At 38.9% G+C, this 25,874-nt stretch overlaps 1 protein-coding gene across 1 annotated transcript in view; it reads left to right on the top strand.

Moving 5' to 3' along the window:
• The window catches only part of SIM1 (SIM bHLH transcription factor 1), a 65,323-nt gene that overhangs the window by 22,726 nt on the left and 16,723 nt on the right, over window positions 1-25,874 (top strand). Inside the window, exon 10 of the mRNA XM_028511072.2 lies at window positions 17,377-17,545. Coding sequence (XP_028366873.1) covers window positions 17,377-17,545 — 169 coding nt within the window. The remainder of the gene's footprint in view (window positions 1-17,376; window positions 17,546-25,874) is intronic.

The raw sequence follows: 25,874 nt of genomic DNA, 5'->3' as shown, positions 1-25,874 counted from the left end.
CTCATTCAAATAATCTTATCGTCATACACTTTCACTTATATTTAATTTTTTAATTGAAATAATCTGTGTTTAATTTTGAATTCATTATTTACACTCAAAATTTGTACTTTTTTTTTTTACAAATGCCAAATGCATATTTCTTTCAAACTACTGTCCCATAAGTCACCTGATTTGCTCCTCTGACAGCTCTGTAGGGTGGTTTGGGCAGGGATCACATTCCCCATTTTCTAGATAAGGAAACTAAGGTCATATAGACCTAAATACTCTGTGAAAGGATTAGAGCCTAGGGTGTCAACTCCTGCACTGTGAGATTCTCTCCCTGGAGTAGGTTAGGGATGGATGTAGGGGAAAAAGGGTCTGGGATAGGGGGATGGATTTAAATGACTAAAGCCCATAGGGTTCAGCTTGCCCGACTTCTGGAACAACTTTCATTCGATCTCATAATGGAAGATCAAAAGCTGCCTCTGTTGCTGCTTCACAAGTATATACAGATATTGATGATTTAGTGGTTTAAATTTGGCTAAGCTATCTTTTCACTGATATTCAATTAAGAATAAACCTTTTTTGTCCTTATGTCTTACTAAGGACATGTTCATTTTGCAAGAATAAAAACTGTGGCCTGCAGACATTTTAGTTTTTTACTGAATTGCTTGTCTTTAGATTACAAAGATATATTATTGCTAATTATTTCATTTTTGCAACCAGATTTATTCCTTTACGTTCTTTTTAAACAAAGGTGTTAAAAACCAGTGTCAGTAGATTGGCAAACAATGCCATCCTTTTTGTCAGAATTACCTGCTGTGGCAGTGGATTATTTCCTAGATGATATGTGTGTGTGTGTCTGTGTGTGGGTAGGGATGGAGAATTGGCCTCCTTCTGTTTTCCTGGAGATTGGCAGGACAGGTTGTGCCCTGCAGACCCTGTTCAGGGCCTGGGGATGGAGAGCTTCTCCACATGGTCTGGGCAGGTGTGTCATCCTCTGGCCTTTTGGCAGGGTTGCTGCTCAGCTGCTTCACCCTCCCCAGGCCTCTCTGGACTTCATTCCTTCGATGATTGTTGACCCGGAGGGCACGGACTCCCAGGACCTCTCCTTCAGTTCCTGCGTGGAGCCCTCCTGGTGTGTGCTGAATGACCAGCCCCATCACTCATCTCTGGCTTTCTAGCCAGTTGTTGGGAGGGAAAGGCTTCTGATCTTTCAGTCACATCATGGAAAATCATGGATCATTGCCTTATTTGAAAGCAGGGATCCATACGTGTTATTGTGCCTGAATGGACAAATTCCAACATCGCTTTCCTTGGATTCCAGAAAAGCATGTTTTTGTCCTCTGGCCTAGTCTATTCATGTTGCAAACTCTCTCTTATGTTTGGTACAAGGCCTGTGTGTGTGTGTGTGTGTGTGTGTGTGTGTGTATCTTGGATTATGCCTATCTTGATAATTAAGTAAAAGGCTGCTACTTCTTTCTTCTTATCCAGTGCTGTCCTCTCTGTGCTCCATTCTCATTGGCTTGTGACATCTTTCCAGGTGAGCAGATAGTGAAAGAAAGTTTATTTGGGTTGAGGTTCTGGTGTCTGTGCTTAAGCCAAAAGGATTGGTTGCAGAAAGGAGTGGTTGGAGTTTGGGTGAAACCTGGAAATAGCTGAGTGCCTATCGATGGAGGAATTTAGCATTCTGCCTAGTCCGCAGGGGCACCGTGTCACTGTTTCCTCTCCCCTGCCTCAGCTGTTCCAAGGTCCAGGGAGCTGTCAGGGCAGACAGGTGGTCTGTGGTGATGGCAGGGCTGAGGGAGATGAGGAGGAAACTTACTTTTGTGGGGCATTGACAACGTTCAGGGTCTGGCTGAGTCTGGGCCATCTGTTTACCATCTGTGACTTTTACTCTGGGAAGTTATATTGCAGTAGGATCAAGATTTTGTTTTTCTAAAACCCCATAGGATTATGCAAAGAAACCTGCAAGGAACAGGCATGGGCTTTGGTGTCAAATGGTTCTGGGTTTGCATACACTTTGCTGTATAATAGCTGTGAGACTTTGAACACAGCTAAAGTCTTTGACCTTCTGTTTTCCCATCTGCGAAATGGGGATAAGTGTACCCAATTTTTAAGGATTGAGGGGGGTTAAATGAGATAATGTGTGTATATAGCACAGTGTCTGACAGAAAGCAAGTGCTCAAAGAATCTTAACTATTTAGCACTTGCCAATTATGGGATGTCAATTGAAATACTTTGGAAGGGGATAAATAATCACCTCTTTTACCTGAATTTCTAAATCCTCAAACCCACACATTTAGAAGTTCATTTTCTCCCTCCTCCTCAGTCCCTCAACACACACACCTGCAAGCACTGTGCTTTTTGTGTGTGGTGATTCCTACAGTTGGGTTAAGCTCACCCTGTTTTTCACTGCTGCCGTTGTACATCTGAAAGGGAGTTGAGATTTCTGCTGGGAAGGAAGCAAACCAGCCTTTACCAAGTGCCTCATTCATGCCAGACAAGACTGAAGTCCTTTACCTGCTGGAATGGTGCTTACAGGAAAAAAAGAAGGTTCTAAGAGACTAACTTCTGTCAAATTTCTAAGGTTAATTTAGTTGGAATCAGTATTTTGTCAACTTCATCAATGCCACTAATTATAATAAGAAGTAAATAAAATGTGCAACATTGGTATTTTAAAAAAATTCCTTTTTATCCTCACCTGAGGATATTCTTTCATTGCTTTTGGTGGGGGTTGGGGAGTGGGTAAGAGAGAGAGGGGGGGGGGTAGAAAGAGAGAGATCAATTGATTGCTTTCTTGTATGCATCTCTGACCTGGGAATCAAACCTACAACCTGGGCATGTGCCCTGATGGGGAATGGAACCCATGAACTTTTGGTCTACAGGACAATGCTCCAACCAACTGAGCCATACCAGCTGAGGTGCAACAGTGATCTTTTTTTATGGTATTCATTGGAGTCTTGTGTATATTCCTTGTTATTCTGCCTGGACTGGGTATGGCTGTATCTCCAGTGTCTCACAGAGTGTGGCAGGTTGCAGTGATTTATTGCATGAACACATGAAGCAGAAGTCTTGCCATCTCTTGAGTAGTTGATAATTTAGTTGGAAAAACAGAAACATTCCATTTAAATATTTAAGAACTCAGATTAGCCCAGGTTGAAATGATAAGGTACACTTGCACTATTTGCTGGAGGCATAAAATTCAAAGGAGTTTGAAGTGAGGGTGGAGCTATCGGGGAAGGAGTAGAATTTTAGGGAAGCAAAGGTAGGGTCTTGTGAGATGAAACAGTGACTTATATGTATTTGTCTCATGGTACTTTCCCCATAAGTGTTCCCTGGAACACAGTTGTCAGTCTTCAAACTAGATTTAACAGTGCCTTCTCACTGCTCCTGTCTAAGCTGGGTTTTCTTTCCTTCTTTACCTTGAACCTTTTTTGTTGGAACTGAACATGTTCCATAGGACTGGAAACTATTTTCACTAGGGTTGTTACCTTTCCTAAATTAGTACCAATGTATGTTCAACATGTTCACCGGACTTTAGGAATAAATTAGTATTTTTAGCATCTAGGCATAGGACACAGTTTTTAAAGTTTTAAGGACTGTCTGTATTCTAAATGAGTGTAAAAACCTATTGAAATGAATATACAGTGATACCACATGTATTATGGTTGTATTTTTAAAATTATCTGTAGAAAACAAATGTGAGGTGTATACTAGAACCACAAACACAAGCAAATTGGAGGACATGGAGGTACAAAGGGCATATTCAGGTGGCTCCAGATTTGCAGAACCAGAAGGTCGCCCCAGTGCTGTTTGACACCATAATCCTACTGTTACTAAAATCTGATGCAGCCTAGGCTTCCTAGTGAGATGTTTGAAACCCTGATAAATACAAGGTGGTATTACAAGGTATTTGAAAAATGTGTTATGAAATGAGATCTCACTGCATTTTGTTAGGCAACATGGCGTATTAGTTAAGAGTTTGGGCTCTGGGTCTATTGTCTGTTCAAATCCATTGCTGCCACTCACTGGCTTTGTGATTGTTGGCAAATTGCTTAACTTCTCTGCCTTTCCATTTTTTTAAATCCCTGAAATGCAGGAAATGATAACATCTACCTCATAGAGTTGTTGGAATGTTAAATATGATAATGTGTGAGGTTCTTGGCATTGTGTTTAACGCAAAGTAACATTGAGTAAATGTGAATTATTAGGGTGGTTATTTCAATGAAACCAAATAAAGTAATTTTAACTTGCCAATAAACACAAAAATCAATGTCTGTGAGTCTTTGGACTGACGGAGGGAATGTGTGAGCCTTCAGAAGGCAGAAGGTTGCCCATGAATGAGGAATCAGCAGTGATTCTGCTACATCTGGAAAGAATTGTCAGAACCTTCTTCAGTTGGCTAGGTCTTTCTGCATTCATAAATGGTATATTGAGCACCTATCATGTGTCAGGCCAAGTTCTTGGAATCAAAACAAATAAGACAGTATCTGCAGGAAAAAGAAATGAACACAAGTATAAGCTGAGTCCTAGCTTGATTTCCCTGTAGGCTTGCTCACAACTGAAATTCCTTCCTACAGGGAAGAGTTTCCATCCACAATTAGAAAAAAGAGAGCGTGAAGTGGCCTGGAGCTGCCTGGGTCACCCCTGGGGAACAAATTTGCAGATGGGGTCAGACTTCCCTTGGGTTAGATGGTGAGGAGGGGGTGGAGGCAGTGGGAGGAGCTAGGCCCCTAGGTGTATGCGCATGTATTGAGGAAGATCGTGATTGGCAGCAAAGACCTGGCTGCAGTCTGGAGTCCAACTTAAGCTTTCACAAGGACGACATTGTCCCGGGCAGGTCCTGTGTATCTCATTACCTCAGCCAGAGACAGCGGTTGTGCTTGAGTGATGGTGAGATGAAATTTTTGCTGCTTTGAATGGGATTTTTAAATATTTTGGGGTTTTACTTCTAATAGGATTCTGAATCTCAGCAAATTTTTTATTGTTGAAACTATTACAGATGTCCTACATTTCTCCCTCTCCCCGACTCCTTTGCTTCCCTCCACTCAGCAACCCTGCCCCTCCTCCCCAGCGTTCACCACACTATTGTCAGCAAATTTTTAAATGGAAGAATCACTGTAGATTAAAAACTCCTTGTAGATTTATTACATTTTTTAAAATGTTGCCAATTATTCTAAGCCTTTTTTAAAAATTTTTGCATTGCCGTTCTGCCCTGGAGAGACTGCAAGATGATTGTCAGCTCCTGAAGGAGGGATGGCAAGATGCTCTGTTTGTCGCCATACTTAGGTTTGGGAGTAAGAAGGACTCACATTTGAGGGGCTACTACTTTGTGCCAGAGGTGCAGCAAGTCCAAGAGATTTTGCCAATACAGCATAGCTAATGAGTGGGCATACCAACCCAGAGGCAAGACTTTCGGGTCCAGATTCAATTTAAGCTGGTAACATTGTACTGGGGTGAACCATATGAAATAATCATTTCTGTATATTAAGATAGTCTAACATTGGCAATTCATATGATTCTATCGAATATTTAAGAAGTAAAGTGATGTTTTGCAAAGATTTTTGCAAAGGTCTATAGACAGTTTACTCTCTTGTCCAATATGGGGTCTCTACAAGGTGACTCATATTTCGGGGGTACTCAGGACCCAGCCAGTGGGCATGTAATATGCTTACCACAGGCCTGACCCCATCTCCCCTTCACCAGTTTAGCCATCAACTGTTATGACATTTTCACAAAACAGCAATCGGTAAGCACCACACATAGGACATTATTTTGTTTAGAACATCTAATATTTTACCAGGATTCAAATGGGAGCCTCTGTCTTTAGTAGATGGATCTTTTCCCTTTGATTGATTGCTAAATGGATAGAGCCTGTGAAAGGATCTTCCCTCTTCCCCCAGGGATTTCTTGTTCAAACAGAATTTGTTGTATCCACATTAGTAAAGCCGTGTTAATATGGGCTGCTGGCCAGATTGTGAAAATAGCCTCATTATATTGAACTGGATGTCATAATGGTACCCATTAAGTTGGGATTCTCTCTGTGTTTGTACTTTTAAACCCAAGTCCCTTGCCACCTTTTACATCTCTCAGAGAATAGCAACATTCCCTGGTAATGCGATCTGAGAACGTGCTGTCTCTCCTCCTCTGACTAAAAACCATTACGAAAACAGAATCCTGGGTCCTGAGCTTTTCCAGGGGTGTGTGGCTCGCTGCTGCTCTTCGGTCATGCATTTCACTCTCTGTGCGTGTGATGACTGTCACATGTTCTGATTGCCGAAGGTAAGAACTCCCGAGATTTACTTCCTTCAACACTCCCATGATGTGATGTTGGTGACCACATATAAATAGGAAAAGAGCAGCTTTTTCTCAAGACTAATCAAATGCAACACAAGGCTTTTCATTTTGATTTTTATAAGCTGTTAAGAGACTGATAGTGTTGGAAGTGACCGCATTTCTGTTAGCTGTTGAAATCTTACTACAGTCGTGACAAAGAGAAGTATTTGTTGTGCTGGATTTGGGTAATGGACCCCTGCAGGGTTACAGCTCAGGAATGCTGGAAGGCTGAAGCCCACAACAAGGAGGGCAGAGTGGGTGTCAATTTTATTCCTCCAATTAGAGCAGTTAAAGAAATAGCAAAGTGCAGGGTAGCATTTTATTGTGAGAGCTAATTGAAAACCAGGGGAAAATATTTAGAGACACTATGTGGCATTTTATATTATCATCTTTTCTATTTGTGTCTCTTCTTTGTCAACTCAATAGGGCCTTCATTATAAACAAATTTCTATCATTAGAATCAGTTTAATTTCTGTTGCTATAATTAGGAGTATGGTATGAAATGTTGCAGAGTGTATTTCTCACTATGACAAACAGGGCGGTTCTTGCATTGGCTGAGTATTAATTACCCCAGTGCCTTCTGTGTGCTAGGGCTATGTGTGACCAAGACAGATATGATCCCTTCCCTCACAGAGCATAAATTTTAGTGGAAAAAAAATAGATAGTACTTATAAACAAATATTTTATATAGTGTTAGGGAATGAAAGGAAAAAATAAGCAGAACAAAGAGATGGGAATGATTAGGAAAGGCCTCTCTAAAGACTCCTGAATGAAGGGAAGGAAGCAGCTATGTTGGAACCTGCAAGGAGAGCATTCCAGGCAGTAGGAAGCAAGTGCAAAGGCCCTGAGGCAGAAACCAGCTTGGCAAATTGTTTGAATAGAGAGTGTCACTGAGGCTAGAGCAGAGAAAGGCCATGGGAGAATGGGAGGTGATGATGTTAGGATAGGAGAGTCAGACCATGTTGGGTTCTGATGGCTTTGGGAAGCTATCAGAGAGTTCTGAACCAAGGCATGGCATGAGCTAATTTAAGCTATGGAAAGATCATCCTGGCTGGTGTGGAGAATAGGGCTGGGAATGGGAAAGGATAGAGGAAGGGAGACCAGTTGGGAAGTGATTGTAATTGTCTAGGTGAGAGAAGATAATGGCTTAAAAGAGGGAGGTAGTGAAAAGTCAGATTGAGGATATGTTTTGAAGACAGACAGTTGGGGTTTGCAGATGGATTAGACGTGAATTGTGAAAAAATGAGGAGTCAGCAATAGCACTTAGGTTTCTAGCCTGAGCAACTGAAGTGAATGGCGAGAAGGAACAGATTTGTGGGTAGAGGAGCCACTAGGAATGTTTGGTTTGAGGTGCTGGTCTTATCTGAGTGGACGTTTCAGGTAAAGGATCTGAGTGTCTGTGAAGTAGGGAGGTCTGGGCTGGGGATAGGGAATTTAAAGCCAGTAGAATGGATGAGATCATTGGGAAGTGGGTGTTAATAGAGAAGCAGCCTGAAGACCAAGCCCTGAGGCTCTCCAGTGTTATAAGGTCTGTAGAACAGGAGGTGCCCAAAAGGAGGCTGAGAGGGATGAAAGCAGTTTGGTGAAAGATGTGCAGTGAAGTCAGGTGTGGGGAAAGTGCGAATTTTGTCTTTGGAATGTTTTCTCCCTTTTCAGTGGTTTTCCATCTTCTTTGTGGTGCCCTTTCACCAGATTCCTTTAGTTTTCCTCATCCCAGATAACAACTTCCCTAGTTCTCAAAGTTTGGTCTCTTGATTGGCAGCATCGGCACCACCCAGGGTGGAGGGGTTGTTAAAAATGAAAATTGTGGGTTCCACCCTAGGCATACAGATGAGAAGCTCTAAGGGGTAGAGCCCAGTAAGCTGTGTTTTAATAATAAACTTCTCAGGCACTTCTGATGTCCAAAGTTCAAGAACCACTGTTCTCTCTAGGGAAAAGAACTGTTGAAATGAATAAATGAAAAGTAATAGATGAGGCTTGCTAAATTATTCCTTTCTGAGCCATCTGTCTAAAGCCAAAGAAATAAATATCTAATAGTAGATTTTAAGCATCAGCCAGTAAACCATTATTGAGAAATTTTCATGGGTGGATCAAGAAACCTTCTTAAATCCTATAAATCACAAAAGCAGGTAGCTGCCTATTCTGTTTTTTTGGTAATAGGGCTTTATTGGTAACTATATATTTTATATAGAATTATACAAGCTCTCTGACTTTAAATATAGAGACAATTAAAATTTTGGCATTTTAGTGGACAATTCAAAATTTCTAGCAATAATTTACAAATTATTTTGGTTAAACACAGCATATCTAGCAGGCAATTTTAAATAGTGTCTGAATTCTGAGGCATATAATAATAATGTTAGAACATTTGTGGAATTGTGAATTTTTATACATAAAATACAACTCAAATTTATTTTAGCTGTTTAAATAAGAGAGTTTAATGTATATTTAGCCAAGCATTATAGTAGTAAGGGCTTAAGGAGATTAGAAATAAATGAATCCAATTAAAGAACGTCTGTGAGATTTGATATGTCATAGGTATGAATGAAGTGTTTGCATAGCAACTGTACAGAAACCATTAATGATTAACCATCTATAAGAGGTTTAATCAAGAGTAAATGATATAGGACATATTTTAAAATATTTAAGTTAAACAAATGAAGATTTGTACATTTGAAAACATAGCATCATTCCATCATTTTTGATGCATCATTTCCTTAGGGAGTTTGAAGTCTGAGGGTTTACTTTTCTGTTATCTGCAGAAATGCCAGTACCTTTGTGTTGTGCAGAGAAGAGAAGAGCAGCCAACAGTGCCGTGAGGTTTGGCCTTGTAGGGCCTCCCCACACAAGGCCCTGTAGAGAATTTGGGGATGCTGTGGCTTTGAACCTGGGACCCAGAATTTCCAGTGTTATAGAAAAGTTATTTCTTTATGAATACAAGTACCTTTTCTGATCCTGCAGTTTGTGTGGAGTTAAAAATTGGAGCTATAGTTCTTTCACCTTTTCTGCCAAAGGACGTGTTTACGGTTTAGGAATCAGCTTTGCAAGGGTCAGAAGAACTAGGTAAGAAAGCCATTCCTTTGAGAATAACACTTCAGCCTCATACAGGGTGGTAGGTGTTCAGTTCCCCTGTAGCTCCTCTATCTTTGTCACTGGGAGAATTTTAAGGGGAACATACATTTGAAAAACATCAGCTTAATAAATGACAAGGAAGGAGAGAGCTGGACACTAGGGTGGGAGGTGGGAAAGAATGGAGGAAGATTGAAAAGAGGGGGCCAAAATAATGTGTGCATTTTATTTTTCACTTGTTGAAAAATTTTAAAAAGAAAAACTTGGTTGAAGTTAGTATTGCTTTTTATTTGTTTTTATTATTTGGCTCCCCCACCACCAGCCTGCAATGGACTAAAATTCAGGTTCTGATTGTGGGAGAAGAGAGTCATAGTTTTTAATATATGCCTCTGATGAAGAGGCTGCACATTTTGCATTTCATTTGTTTAGATCTGACCTTTAAACACCAGCCTTCACCCCTGCCCCTCCCCTCAGTAGAAGAAGAAACAGGGAAGCTGTTTCCAACAGCACAGAATTGGAACTTAGACCTGGAGGTTCGCAAATATGCCTAAAACTTTAGTAGCTAAACACAGAATATATTCCCACACATTAAAAACTGAAGTTCCTCAAAAAAGAAATGTGGCCCCAAAGTAGGGTTTACTCCATTTAAACAGTGATAGATATGTTATCTACAACTCACACAAAACTAAAATTTAAAAAAACAGCAACTATATGACAAGAGTTGCTTTTTCTTCAGTTATAAGTCATAATTTAAGTTCTCTTCAAAGAAGGAAACGTAGAGTCACAGTTCACAGGAGAGCCTTCAGAAACAGACACTTAGGTGAGGTGGGGGACGGAGAAGAGAGCAGAAAGTAAGCGAAGTGTCTGGGCACTGAGAGCGCATATGGTCATTTGGACATTTAACAATGATAAACAGTGTGCCTGGGAACTGGAATCTGTGGGAAAGAAGTTTAATAGTGCTTTATCTTTTGCCATTTAATATTTTTCATATAGAATAAACCCTGGAAGTATAAAGAAAAGCAATTTGGGAACCATTTCAATCTGAAGTGAGAGCACCTAAAATTTGCCTCAATTAATGTTTTTTTTTTCCCTAAGGAAATAGCTTTTCTGATTATAAAAATAATACATGTTTATTCTAGAACAAATGAAGATGATACATAGAAGTACAAAGAAAAGATACAGGACATCTTTATTCTATTTTCTAGATATCCACTATTGACATTTTTTTTTAGTTTTTTGCCTTTTACTACATGTACATGCAAATATAGTACATATTGTATATACATGTGTATACTATACATGTTAATATTAAAATATAAATTTTTACTTTATTAATAGTATTTTTGTCATTAGAGTAACAAAATTTAATGACTGCATAATATTTTATCACATGAGTATACCATAAATAATGTTCATATTGGTTATTTTCATTTACAAATGCTTTATTATTTACAGTGAATTATAAGAAGTTATGCTGATAACATTCTTGTATATAGACTTTTGATATTTATCCCTGATTATTTTCATAAGATTTATTCCTAGAAGTGCAGTTACTGGATTTAGGGCATGGACATTCTTAAGACTCTTGATAAACACTTCCAGTATACTCCCTTACCAACTGTATGTAAGAATGTTCATTTATTTCAACTTATTTTCACTGGGATTTATTGTCATTGAAAAAAAAGAAGAACCTTCCCTGGCTGATGTGGCTCAGTTGGTTGGGTGTTGTCTTGCAAAATGAAAGGTCATGGGTTCAATTTCTGGTCAGTGCACATGCCCAGGTCATGGGTTTGTTCCCTGATTGGGGTGCTTACAAAAAGCAACCAGTCAATGTTTCCCTCTCACATCAATGTGTCTTTTCCTGCCCCCCAAAACTTGGACAATTTGAAAGGCAAAAATGTCATCTGATAGCTGCCTTAATTCATATAGGTTATTACTAGTGAGGCTAACCCTTGAAAAATTATTTCTCAGCAATTTGTGCATTGTTTACATCCTTTTCTCATCTTCCTATTGAGGAGATATTGTATTATTATCAATTTGTAGAAGTTATTTCCCTGGGGGTTTAAAGTACAATACCATTGCTCCTCACTCCTGCAATACATTTATATAGTTTCAAGTAAATGGTTGAGGATTAAATTAATCTCATATTTTAGTCTGCCTAAATATCATATATGCCATGCCTGAATTATAACTTCATAAAAATTAAGTGCATTGTATTATTATATATAACAAGAAACAATAACACATAATTTGTTTCTTTGATTTAGGACCTCATGGAATTTCAGAATGATCATTGTTAATTATATAATGGGAATTTAAAAAACCCTTCACATAAATTTGCTTCCTTAGCAGGTATCTCTCATTTATGCAGAAAGATTTGCCAGTTTTTTGAATTTTCAGTCATTTGGATTTAAGATGAATAAGTTAATTGCAATGAGAATTATTTTGTTAATCACTTGCAAGTAAGTATCTGTTCTCTGTAAGATATTGTGCTAGACAGCAAGTAGAGATTGCCATAAGAGGTGGAATTCAGGAGGTTGTTGTCAAGATACCCCAGTCATCACACTGTGAGAACTGGAAGTACCACATGGTTAGGAGAGCCAGTGAGTGGTATAGGAGCTCAGGGGAAGGAACAGGTAGAAATCACTGTGGCCCATGGGATGAGGAAACAAATTCAGATGCAGTGTGGAAGCAGGTCTGTGTTTAGCTGTATTTCAGCTGCATCATGAGGTGATTCAAAGGTATAACACAATCCCTGTTGTGAAGATAGTTAACTGGCCACATCTTACTGGCACATTACAGCCTTTGAATTAATTTTTGGTTGTTATTGTTTGTTGTTTGCACCCACGTCTGTCTTTCTTGAAATGACCTTGTGATTTCCCTAAGCCATCCCTTACATTTGTGGTGCCATCCTCTCCATAGCATGTTGGATAAAACCTACAAAGTTGAGGAGAAAGACATTCTGGGGCAGAGGCAATGTTTAAGTGACACCAAAGACTTTTTTGATAACTACTAAAACCACCAAATCTAATGGAGAAAATCACAAGGAGCAAACACAAATCCACTTATTAGTATGACACTTACTTTTCCAAGGGTGCCTGAGCCTAATTTCCCAACAGACTGTCCTAGTCCAGGAGCCCCTCACAGTAGGGAATCCTCCCCATCAGCTCTCCCTGCTGGGCTCCAAGGGAGCTTGGAAATGAGGTATGAAGTAGGTCTCTCTGCTATGGAGGTGTGCCCAGTGGCCAGGCAGGAACTCTGCCAGAATTTAAAGAAGGTCAGGCACTTCGTGTAACAGTGACTCTAGAATCCAATTAAAAAGTTTAGTATTAAGGCACAGTCATTCCCACTTAATCCGATCATGGTTTAATGCAATCCCCTGCTTATTTCAGTCAGTGCCTTTGGAGCCAAATCAATTGTATGTCTCTGTTTCCACATTTTCCTCAGTAACTCGATCACCTTCAGCTGTTTAAAAAAAATAGTTCATTTGGGAAATCTGGCAACATTTTTAAAGAATTGCCACATAACATAAAGTCAACAAAGAAGCTCCAGAATGGCCAGCTCTAAACCTGATGGGACAGGAAGCCAAACTCAGTTGTCTGCAATGGAAGTAGAATAGGGTGTGGCAAATTGCAGAGGAAAATTCTTGCAAAGAACTTTCATTCAACAGGAACTGATAAAATATTGTTACCTTTTCTCTGTGCATTCATTCCAGCTCACTTGAAGGTTGTAAATGTGCTAGTGCTGCTGTTGGCATCATTGAGGTGTGTTTCCCACTTGAAATGATAGAAATATTAAGGCATTTCCCTGAAGCTGATAAAACCTGTTAGTGGTGCAGGCACCTTCTATTTGCTTTGCAAGGGTGTCACACTGAGACGCCCACACAGCAAGGTGGGATTTACCTTGTGAGTGGGTATGGCCTATTTCTTAAGGGAAGGCTAGAAGGCCAATGATGCAAAAAATGGCTCTTTTTATTTTATTGGAATTTCAGTAACTCCAAATGTGTACATGACTATTATAAACTTTAGAGTAGTCTCAGATGGTTAATTCTGCAAATTGAATGATTTCTGACTGTCCATAATGGAATAGGAGGATTACTTTGGTCTGTGCAAATATGGGTGAGATTGACGAGCTGTGTGTCTGAGTGATTGCAAATTTCCCATTTCGCACTGCTTCCAGAGCTGAGGTAACTGTGGATAGCTGAGCTCTGATATAAGTCATTAAAGGGAGAAAGAGAAAACAAATGTAAATTGCTATTAGCAGCTATTTCAAAAATATGCCAGAAGGTGTATGCTGTAGTTCCTTTTTCAATATGCCAGTCATGTTTGGGAGAACTGCATGAGAGAGGTGGTTACCTATGGAGTCCCAAGCAGAGTCAGTGTGTCACTTTCAAGAAAGTTGCAGAAGTAGAGCAGCCTGTGTCCTTCCTTCATTAAAGTCAGCTAAGTCAAACTCCTCACCATACTCATTTTAGAGTCTTAGCTCTGTGTGCCCAAGTATTTTATTTTGTGCAGCTCCACAGGGAAGCACTGCTATGCATACCCTTAACTTTTCTATGCACACAGCTAACTTTGGGGTTGTGTGTGATACCAGGACACGCCTCAGTGTGGGGAAGGGAGAGAAGTAGGGCCAGACTCTTCTTTGTGTCTGAGTTTGGAGGAGGGAAATGGAACTCGTAATGTGATTCCCATAAGCAGCTAGCCCTTTAATCTATACAAATGAAATACTCAATTTAATAGAATTCTAAAAATAAAATAAATGCTTTGTTCTTAGTGAATTTGCCATTCAAAGCTCCTCTTGGCAGCACATCAACCGTACTTGAAATGTCTTTAAGTGGGTATTTTTTTTTATTGTGCTTTTCATCTGAACACATCTTTTGAGCTGTTAGACTTTTGAACAGGCTGAACTCTTCTCAGAGTGTTGGATCTGTGCTGCTCTAAGGTCCCCTTTTGCTGACTTAGCAATAAAGAACCTACCTTAATAAGTGTTTTGACCACAGAGTTTAGAGGTCAAAAACTAATAGAGCAAAACAGAATGAGTTTGGGGTAGAAAAAATGCAGTGTAAGGAGACATTTGTAATGAAATGGATTACCATTACTACTAAAGTGAAGCTACTGTTCTGGGGAAATTGTGTGTGAAAAAGTGCCATGGAATGTGGGAGTTAAGAAATAATGCTATATTTATTGAGCATTTACTATGTTCTAGATACTGTGTTGTGAGGTTTTCATATAACACTTCATCCAACCCTCACCATATCCCTATGAGTGAGCGTGAGGAAACCAAGATCTAAATGGGTTGTTACATACAAAGTGGCTCAAGCCCTCATCTACCTGACTTCATGGCCTCTCTAAGGTGTGGTGGATTCTTTTTGGTAGTTTTTGATGTGTTTCAAAACATTAAGCATTTTTATTAATTTATTAAGAGTGTTTGCATAAATTATATTTATTAGAGTGTTCATATGAATATTTAGAATTTCAAATCATTTATGGTTTTAAAATGGTATTTAACCCTATTTAATCTGGAGCATTTCTGTCACTGGAAGCTATGCAAAAATTTTGGAAAACCTTTTTCAGTTAGTTAAGATGCATACTTGTGGAGTCTGAAAGTGTGCAATGACAACAAAAAGTGAATTCTTATTGACTCTCTACCTGCAGCCATGAAGTCCCTGTGCTAAAATGTTGCATTAGGAATGAGTGAATAATATTATTTAGCCATATTTTCAGTGATACAGGATTTTTGTTGTCAGTCCAGGTCTTGCCAGGCAAGGACTGGATGGATGATCTGATATACAGTAGACAGGACCCCATTTAACATAGAAGGTGCCCCAGTGTTGGTTGGAGACCTACTGTCAGAGCCCATCTTCCCTGGCTCACTGTCACACACTTGTGACCTCAGGGCAAGTGGGGGAGGGGACTTATAGCCACAAGGATCTCTTGCCACAGAGAAAAGCTGTTGGGTTGCAAGTTACTAGTAGTGATTGGGGTAAACAATTCTTTCTTATTTACAACTATGTCTTTTCCCTCTTCCATCTATGTGAAATATTGTGCAAATAGCATTGGAATACAACAAAGTAGCTCTTGATTCTTGTCTTCTAAGAATTTAGAACCCACTGGGAAAGATAACAGTTAATCACTTGAAAACTAAGGTTAGAGGAAGAAAAAGATAATTTCTGGTCCCATCCATACTTCCCCCAGGAACTGGTCCTGATGCCTTCTTCATGAAGATAGTGACTTATTCCTTCTGGTCATTGATGTCTCTGCAGCCCCTAGAACAGAGTCTGCTCAGAGACATTCAGTGAACATGTATTGAAGGAATTACTGGGGTTAGCAGTCAGAAAGGGCTCCAGAGAGGCAAGTGGGATTTAAGACAGTTCTTTGTAAAAGGAGTTTACAGGTACGTATTGTGGGAGAGGGGGAGTCAGGAAAGTATAAGGTGTTTGGGGAGAACTGTTTTGGATGAAGTGAGGGGCTAATGAAGGAGAATTTTGAAATATTGTCAGAAATATAGGTGGGAGCCCCATTTTCACATTTTGGAGGGCACCGAATTTCTGACCAAGGAGCCTCAGAGTCTGTGTTGTGTGTTGTACTCAGAAGGAGTTGGTTAGAGCGGTAAAGCAGAGCAGGGACGTGATCAGGCTGCCCACGCCTGGAAGACAAAGTGCATGCCCACCTTCTAAATTTTTGTTGCTCATGTAGGAGATTTTCTTTTTACTTGCACTGAGTAGATGGATGATCTGATATGAAGCCATTGCAATTTGCTGACATATACCACTAGACTGTAGTTTGTGGCAATGATATTATTAAACCTATTTTAGTTGGTTTCTATTCCTAGTTACTTGAGGGTCTCCTTGCCTGAATTATGCTTTTGCTTTTGCCTGATCTTCCTGTAGAAGAACAAATAGGGAGAAAGAAAAAAACGTGAATGAATATTTGCTGATCCATGGAAATCTGCGAGTCACTTTTTCATATATAATGCTATTAATTTATTATGTTTCATACACCCACCCTAATCCAAAGAGTTGTAAAATGCATATAAAATTTTTAAAAAGGTGAACCCATTAGAGAAAAGGAAAAATAATATAAGGAAAAATATTATAAGAAAAATACCAGAAGCCAGTGGAATTTGTTGCACAAAATACCTGCCATAAGAACTTGCTAGAGGTGGTTACAAATTGGCCTTGGAGCTTGGAGCTTTTTGGCTTCCAGTGCAGAGAGCAATGAAATCTCTAAGACACACACTTTATCCCCTTCCTCTGAGTCTGCAGGTACGCTTCTTTATTTGTTTACCATCTTTTCCCAAATAGATTATAATCTGTACAAGGGTGGAGGCTTTACATTTCTTACTCCCCTTTCAGCACCACATAGCACAAAATCTGGTATATATTAGGAGCTTAATAAATATTTATCGAATGAAGGAAGGAATGCAAAGAACTGGTGATAAAATGTACCCTAAGGTAACTGAATTAGTTAGGGATATTTAACTTACTTGTAAACCAGGTTACATTAGTTGGCTAGCTATAAGAATATATGGAATGCTTATCAGAATTATTGATCTTGGAGCTGCTGATAGAAGACATTCTTCTGGCCAATAATCAGATAGATTCAGATGGCCAGTTGTCTTTTGAGTTCACCCCACACAAGAAACGTTTAGAGAAGGTTGTTTAACCACCTCACCAATGAGAACACAAAAGCTCGAGAGGTTGAATTATGTTTTTTATTTCTACTTATAAAAATAAGGAAAAAAATTTTAATCAAAACATTTTCATGAACATATAATGTAACTTGGTTGTGGCATAGGTAGCAGCTACATTCACACACACTAGTTAAGTGTTAGGCATTTCTAAAATCACAGTGTTTGTGGAAACCAGTTATATGGCCAACTACTGCTTGCTTCCTTTTCAAATACAGATTGCTGTCATTCCTGGTGAGAGAATGTATGAATTCCATTGCCCATGGTGACTGACTAAGGGCTATGTCCTCCCACCTGCAGGGACACAGAGTACAAAGGGCTACAACTCTCCCTGGATCAGATCTCAGCCTCCAAACCAACCTTCTCCTATGCCAGCGGCTCCACTCCTACCATGTCTGACAGCAGGAAGGGGGCCAAGTCCAGACTCTCCAGTTCAAAGTCAAAATCCAGGACTTCCCCATACCCTCAGGTATGTGCATTGTCATTTTGCAAATTTCTTTTTTTGTGACCTGCTTTGGTCTTGTCATGGAGGAAGTATGATGACTGTTTGAAATGAATTACCTGGTTCTAATTAATTTAAAACTTCTAAAATCTGGAAAGCTTTCTAAAACTATTTTCTTTTTCCTGTTCTTTCTTTAAATTAACCATGCTAGTAAAAATTTGATGTGATCTTGTGGTTTACTGCTTTTATATAAAGGTTGTGAAAGTCTCAGTTTGTAATTGTGACCATAACTTTGTTATTTCGAGGAGATGGATCCCAAAATCATTGTTAGTTAGTCCCCCAATGACTAACTAGAAAGATGGAGCCAGCATAGCAAAATGTGGAAGGGAAGAGCTTGATGTAGAAGAAGCGAATCTTAGGATAGGAACTGAAGTCGAAGGAAACTAAAGAAGTGGAGGCAAAAGACCAAGGATGTATTTCATCATGAGATTTGAGCACAGATGGGCTTTTAATAGGGAGGAGTGAAACAGAGAGGGTCTTCCAGATGGCAGGAGTGGTAGGAAAAGCAACTCTTCTCATCTTTGCAAGATGGTGAGCTGATGAGACCCAGAGAAGGCATTCCAGAAACCCTGCAAAGTACAAAGACGAGTCCAGATTCTTGGAAGGAAAAAATTATTGTCTGATCAGTCACTGAGATACAGAAACTAGATGATGCCAAGCTGTGTTCACAACTCTTTCCTGGTGTGAAGGGAGCAGGACAGAGCTGGGTATCCCCAGTTCCAATCCCAGTCTCCTGTGTCCTGTGACTACTCACCTCCATCCTGCTCTTTCAGGACATCACATCGAACTGCCTGCAGTTTACTAGAGTAACTCGTGAGATGATTTCTGAGCTAGTGTAAAGCCAAACTGGATTTGGAGTCATTTGATCAAGGTGGCCTTTAGCATTTATGTTTTCAGTATATTTTTAATGTAAAAATGACCATCTAGGGCATACAGAAATGATTATTTCCAAACTTATCACAGCATATTATTCTGTTGATTTCTACAATTGTACACTGTTTGAGGAAATGTCATTGTTGACCTAATGGTCACTAAGAAGCTACTGTTTGCTAGATTATTTTAGTGGCTCTGTGTATGAAGATGAGTAGATCATGGTCCTCAAGAGACTTAGGTCACATGGTTTAAAGTCTCCCACAAAAGACCAAAAGATGTTTTCCAGGGAATACTTTCTGTTATGAGGACTGAATACTTTACTTATAATGTGCATTTAGTTAAAATCCCTGTGGAGGGGGAATTTTTATTGAAGTCTGAAAAGCTTTTCTTATTAGTATCTTCTACCTTAGGAAAAGTTTTACTGTCTCTTTTACTACTTGAAAGGATGGATCATATATTCTGGTAATTCTATAGTTAAATATATGGGAGTGTTGGACATGCAGATGAAAGAATTTAAATTAGGAAGTACTAAGTTAAGAAGGAGTTTGTCCATTATATAGAAATTAAGCCACAAAACCAAAATCTCCCCACCAAACTTCCAAGGCCTCACTGTCTACATTCTCTTTCATGCTCAGCTCTTAATGTCTAAAATTTTTATTAGTTTACTCTAACAGTAGAATAACTACTCATTTTAAAAAATGTTTTAACTGCCATTAGGCTGCTTCTTATGTGGGGGCAGAATGAGTTAATTTGAAAGTTAAACATGTTCCATAGTTTCAAAATAAGTAATACAGAATGGTGGAAAGTAAAAAAATTCCCTCTTATACCCTCATTTCCCTTTCCAAAATTGTACTTTATTCTAGAAATTTTCTATGAGTATAAAAATCACTGACAAGCACACACATATGTCTGCATGACATTTCTATGACATTTCTCTTGACATTACTATGCTCACTTTTGTGGTTAATATGTATATAAATGCAGTTCTTAGAATTTTGGTCACATGTCTCATTTGAAATTGCACAGTCATGAATTAAGCTTATTAACATCTAAGTATCTAGTAAAGGTTATTTTTTAATTGTGTTTACTTCAGATATTCATGGCACTGGGAAACTCATTGACTACTCAAGTTCCCAGTACATGGGTTGCTAATAGACAAGGGAGCAGGCATTGGTAGTAAATTGTCATGGGGGGAGCAGAGGATCCTCTGGGGACACACTGGGAAAGCATGACATCCAGGGCAAACACATTACTGTTTCTGCTAAAGGACAACTTAGTGCCATCATCTTGAATTCCAAATTCTTAGGAATGTTAAAGAAAAAAATAACTTAGGTCCTCGAAAGTCTTATTTGGTTCATGTTATCTGTCTATTATTAAGGGATATCATGTTTTCACTTTCATGCATTATGTCTTGGACTCAGTAAATGCCAACTGATCACCTGCTATGAAAGATGCTATGCTGGCCATTGTGGTAAAGGAGGGCATGGGTTGGATAAAAGGTGCTCGAATATAAAGAAGTGACATGAGAAGTGTCCTTGAGATTTGCAGTACAGTTGGGATAAGTTATCTATCTGAATACATAGTATGTAGGTGATGGTGTATACGAAGGGCTTTATGAATGGTATCAGCTACTAGTCTCAATGGCTAGGGAAGGTGTTGTAGGTGATCTGGTTTTGAGGGTAGAATTCAGGTATATGGACATAAGGGAAAGGAAGGGACACTTCAGGGTGCCCAAGATTATGAAGAGATGCAGGAATGCATTGTTTGCGTGATTGGGCTTGGAGGTGAAGTAAGTCTCTGTGTATACAAACTAGGGGTGACATGTTTGGAAGCATTGAATGGTGCTATCTGCTGGTCAAAGAGTTTAGAGTTGGTTTTGTGGAGAGCCAGTAAATGTTTTGAACAGAAAATGAGAGCATTAATGTGCTTGAAGCAAAGCAAACTACTTAGGAGGCTCATTTTGCTGGTCCTGGTGTGGGTCTGTGAAGGCCTGAACTAGTTTTTACTGAAGTAAAATGCCTTGTACAGGAAGAATGGGTAAATTTCTGTCTTTGGCTGCTTGCACTTCTTCTTGTTATAGATGTATTTTGACCATTACAGATGTATTTTGAAATGATATTTTAAAGCTTACCACTTCTTCAGATAAATACCCAGAAATGGAAGTACTGGTTTGTGTGGAAGTTCTATTTTTAAATTTTTGAAGAACCTCCATAATGTCTTCCTTAGTGGCTGCAACAATTTACAATCCCACCAACAGTGCATGAGGGTTCCCTTTTATCTACATCCTCACTAACACAATACTTGTTATTTGTTGTCTTTTTGATGACAGCCATTCTGACAGGTGTGAGGTGATATCTCATTGTGGTTTGCATTTGTATTTCCCTGATGGTTAGTGATGTTGAACATCTTTTTATAAGTCTGTTGGCCATCTGTATGACTTCTTTGAAGAAAATGTCAGTTCAGGTTCTCTGGCCATTTTTAAATTAGATTGTTTGTGTTTTTGATGTTAAGTTGTATGAATTCTTTATGTATGTTTGGATATTAACCCCTTATTAGATGTATCATTTGCAAATATCCCCTCCCATTCAGTAGGTTGCCTTTTCAAAAGATACATGCACCCCTGTGTTCATCGCAGCATTATTTATAATAGTAATATATGGAAGTAACCTAGGTGTCCATCAATAGAAGAATGGATAAAGATGGGGTGTCTTTATACAGTGGAATATTACTCAGCCATAGAAAGGAGGCAATTTTATCATTTGCAACAATAGGATGAACCTAGCTGGTATAATGCTAAGTGTAGTCAGTCAGACAGAGGAAATATATACCAAGTTCAGGTACCTGTAGAATCTTAAAGCAAAACAAAACAAAACACAAATAAAACAAAACAGAAACATACTCATAGATACAGGGAACAAACTGATGGTTGCCAGATGGGAGGGTGGTAGGAGGATGGGTAAGAAAGGTGAAGGGAAATAACAGGTACAAACCTCCAATGATATATATATAGTCACAGGGATGTAATATACAGCATAGCAAATTAGCCAATATTATTGTAATAACTTTTATGGTGACAAATAGTTACTAGACTAATATTTTTATGATCACATCATAAGGAATAGAAATGTTGAATCACTATAATGTATACATAAAACTAATATATAGTATGTCAGCTATAGCTTACTTTTAAAGCTTACTTTTGTAGCTAATTATACACTTGTACTGAATTTTCATTTATATATTTTAATAGATACATGATAAATGCATTTTTAGTTACTGAATGATTAAGGTTTTAATTGTATTTAATTTTAAATAGTTCTTTCTCCTTTCTCAAAAATAAAGATAATTTTTTTTAGTTATTTCAGTGTTTACCTATTTTTGGCATGCAAACTTTTACCGTATTTTTATAAAGGAAGCTTCTACAGCAAAACAGCTCATAGGGTAACAGGTTTATGCCTTTTATTAGTTATAAATATCGTGTTTCAATTATTCTATCAATATTATTTATTTGTTAGTTTTGCTCTATTATGTTTTGGACATACGTCAAAACTTCTAACAGATGTCTGATGAATGGCAAACAGCAACGGTGCCTTCAGGAATTATTGCGACACCTGATTTGAACATGCAACACATGCATAAATTGTAGTTCACTGCCACTGCCCAGTTTGTCTGCAGTGGCAGGTGAGCTTTCAGGTCCCCTTCTGGTATGGGAGCCCTTGGGAATGATTTTAGACTTGATTTTGTTAGAGTCACTTAATTAATGACTCATTCGCTGTTGCACCTCTAGGTATTACTTGGAATAAGGGAGGTGAAAATGGAATTGTTTTAGAAAAGTTGTAAGAAATATTATAGTTAATTCCAAAGACTCTGAAGGTAGCTACTCTGCTGCTGCATAGCGGCCATCTTCCCATTATGACAGTTGTATTGCATTGCTATTGGGTTGTATGAAAATAGCAACCTAGTTTTTCATCATTCTGCTGAATTTTAAATGTTGAGCATAGAATTTATTTCTCAGACCTTATTTCTAGCAACTGCTAGTAGTGATTGCTAAAATATCTTGCACCTCTTTTGTGGACCTAGTCATAGCTGCTCTGATGCAATTGAAGTTATCTTGCCATAATTTAACCATGTTGATCATGAATAAATTGCCTCCTGATTCCACTTTCCTTTTAAACTTCTCAGATTGGCATGTTTATAGTTGTTATGTTTATTACAGACAGTATGTACCCTCTTGTTTTACTGCATCATCATGCCCTCCTTTTGTTTTTTCCCTAGTCACTAATAACCAATCCACTATATAATTCTGCAACAACAGTGCATGCATGAGACAGTGTATGCCTCTGAAATCTGAAAGTATTTAATCACTTGTTAGAGAGACACTATAACACTTGCAGGTTTTACTCCACATCTGTTGCTTTAAATAATCCCACAGAACCCTCTTAATTTTAATTTCCAGCAATCTGGCTTCCTTTTGATAAATGTAGAAACTCTCTTTCTGCAAAGGTTTGTTTGGCCTCAAAAATACACCAGTGGCTGCAATGCTGACTTTATAAATCACAGAGAAAAGAAGGACTAAGAATTTCTCCAGTAGAGTTTTCCCTTATATATAGTAGTACTTTTACCACTATCAGGATAACTATCCCTTTCTTCATTTCATGTTTTGTGTGTAACATGAAAATATGTAACCCTTAACCATTAACAAGAAAAATATTAATACATGCTGCAAAAAATGAGGTTATCCTTTCAGAAATTTTTTCACTGTACATTGTAATATACTCTATTCTCAACAATACATACAGGCTTATTTATATTTTCTGACCACGTATGAACTTTAGATTAGTTTCCCTTTTCTATAGAAATATCAGGTTATTAGAATGGATCTCTATGATATTTCTAGATCATCTTCATAAGTTAAAACAATTTACTCAATAAGGTGAGACGTCTGTGTTACAGATTTGAGCTTTGGTTTTGACTAACTCTTGCACTGAGTTAAACATTATTGGATGGGCAAACAGAGGCTTCCAGGGGCTGTTGCCGGGTGCCCATCCTTCCCTGATTACTAACAGGTTTTCTCCACAATCACTTTATGGGATTGCTCTCTGGTCACACACTTCCCCATTAATCAGCTTTCTTAGACTCCCAAATTTACCTGTCACTATCCCTGCTTCCCTATGCTCACTCAGCACATGAGTTTCAGGAGGAACCTGGGTGCCTTGCTTGGCAAGGCAATTGAAGTCTGCTGTAAAGGACACATGAACTTGCTGAGGGAATGTGCAGAGTAAAGGAGCAGTCTGATTAAGCGGGTCCACAGAGAAAGGTGACTTTTTAGGAAGTGTGATGGGTAGAAGGGGTGATGAGATGGAAGGAAATATCAAAGGGGAGAGGCAAAAGTGGTGGTTTCTGGTACAGTCTCCCTAAGCCACTATAGGAAATTTCTTTGTCGTTCACTTTGCTTTGGAGCTTGATAGTATAAGATATTAGTGAAGGGCCCTGGATGGTGTGACTCAGTGGACTGAGTGCTGGCTTGCATAACAAAGGGTCGCTGGTTTGATTCCCAGTCAGGGCACATGCCTGGGTTACAGGCCAGATTCCCAGCAGGGGGTGCATGATAGGCAGCCACACACTAATGTTTCTCTTTCTCTCTTTCTCCCTCCCTTCCCCTCTCTCTAAAAACAAATAAATAAAAGCAGATATACTAGCATTTTAAAAAGATATTAGCAAAGGTAAAGTCCATATTTGCAGTAGATAAACTTGGTATGTGTATTAGAAATAGGACTATTTGCATTTTTGTTAGTTTACCCATATCTTAACTATATAAGCTGTTTCATTGATTCTAACTATATTATTATAACATATAGTGTGATATATGTCACAAAAAATGTATTCCCAAGAATGAGAATACAATGACAACACATCTCACAAAAATTTAAATAAACAGATGGCTAGATTTAGTCACATTAGATTTATAAGTAAGGTAGCAGGACATTATTGAATAAGAAAAGACCGATGAGAGGAAAAAATAAAAGCAATGGCATAAATGAGGGAGGTGGGATGAAACTTAGCAAAAATGAGAAGCTGAAAGCAAGAAATCTGGTGGGGGGGCAGTTAATGAGTATTCTAAGGTCCACTAGGACAGGAGATGTTGCTCTTGATAACCAGATTGCCCTAGGTACCCAAAAGTCCTTAGTAGATACTGAATGAGTGCATAAATGAATCAGAGCCCAGGAAGGTGATAGGGTAGGTGGAGAAAGAAATGGGACTGAAGAGATGTTTTGGGGATATAGTCCTTGCCCCAGAGTGCTTACAGATACAGTGGGAAGACAGAAATATAAATGGGGAATGCAAACAGTGGGGTATGTATGCAGTAAAGGCATGTGGTGGCGGCAATGATGCTGTGTGTTGGGGGTTGACCTGCCCTTTCAGCAGAGGTCTGGAGATGGGAGTTGGGGACTGACAGTGAAGGACCTCTAGGCCTAGACACCTGCATACCATGGGGAGTTATCAGTGGGTTCAAGTTTATTCCTGTTTGCAGGGTTTGCAGTGGGGCTATGGGATGGCAGTTAATAAAGTCCTGTACCCTTTGGGTGCCCCTTCAAGGACCAGACTGATGCTCAATATCCCAGCTGTGTTCTTCTCTCTCTTCACTCATTTAGCCTTCTTTTCCAATTGCCTGTATTCTAAGAACTCCCTCAGTGGAGCATTGCACCACATCTTATTTTTCTCCCCAGTTTGGGAAATTTTCTCTCTAGTCTGCCCTGCTTCCCAGACTGACCTTAAAAGTTCATGTCAGTGCTTGTGGACCTTCCACAGCCCTAGCTGTCACTCAAGAGCACCTATAATTTGGTCCTAAATTACCTGAACCCTGTGATCCAGTCAGACCCCTCAGCTCACTATTTGCTGAATGCCTTGTCTTCCCCTACCTCCATACTTGAGCTCATGCATTTTTCAAAATTCTTCCTCTTTGGAAGCCCAGATTGAGTGCTATCTCTTTCATGATATATAAATGAGTTACATTTCCTTTTGGCCTCTATTGAAAATAATGTATATTCTATCACCTTCTAAATATGTCATATCTTATCTTTTGGCCTATAATCTCTTTGAAGGTAGTAGCCATGTCTATCTAATTTTTACCTCTGACCTGCCCCAGCATCTTATATGGTGTCTTCCACATATTTCCTCACTAAATGTCAATGGAGTGATTGAATAAATATAGACATTGAAAAGAGTGGGAACACTCTTTAGTTGTCTCTAGAGGTATAAAGACCATAGGAAGGAAAATATTCTGGTACTAAGGAATTTATAACCTATATAAAGAGGCAAAAGATATATATACAACCAACCTAGAGATGATTTCACAAATGTCAAATCCTTCAGTGCAAACCGAACACCTAGGTGCTGAGGAGGAATTAGTTATGGTAGAAGC

Source organism: Phyllostomus discolor, chromosome 4 (assembly GCF_004126475.2).
Source record: "Phyllostomus discolor isolate MPI-MPIP mPhyDis1 chromosome 4, mPhyDis1.pri.v3, whole genome shotgun sequence".
NCBI classification, from domain to species: Eukaryota; Metazoa; Chordata; class Mammalia; order Chiroptera; family Phyllostomidae; genus Phyllostomus; species Phyllostomus discolor.
The sequence above is the reverse complement of the archived record's forward strand: the minus strand, read 5'-3'. Positions and strand labels throughout refer to the sequence as shown.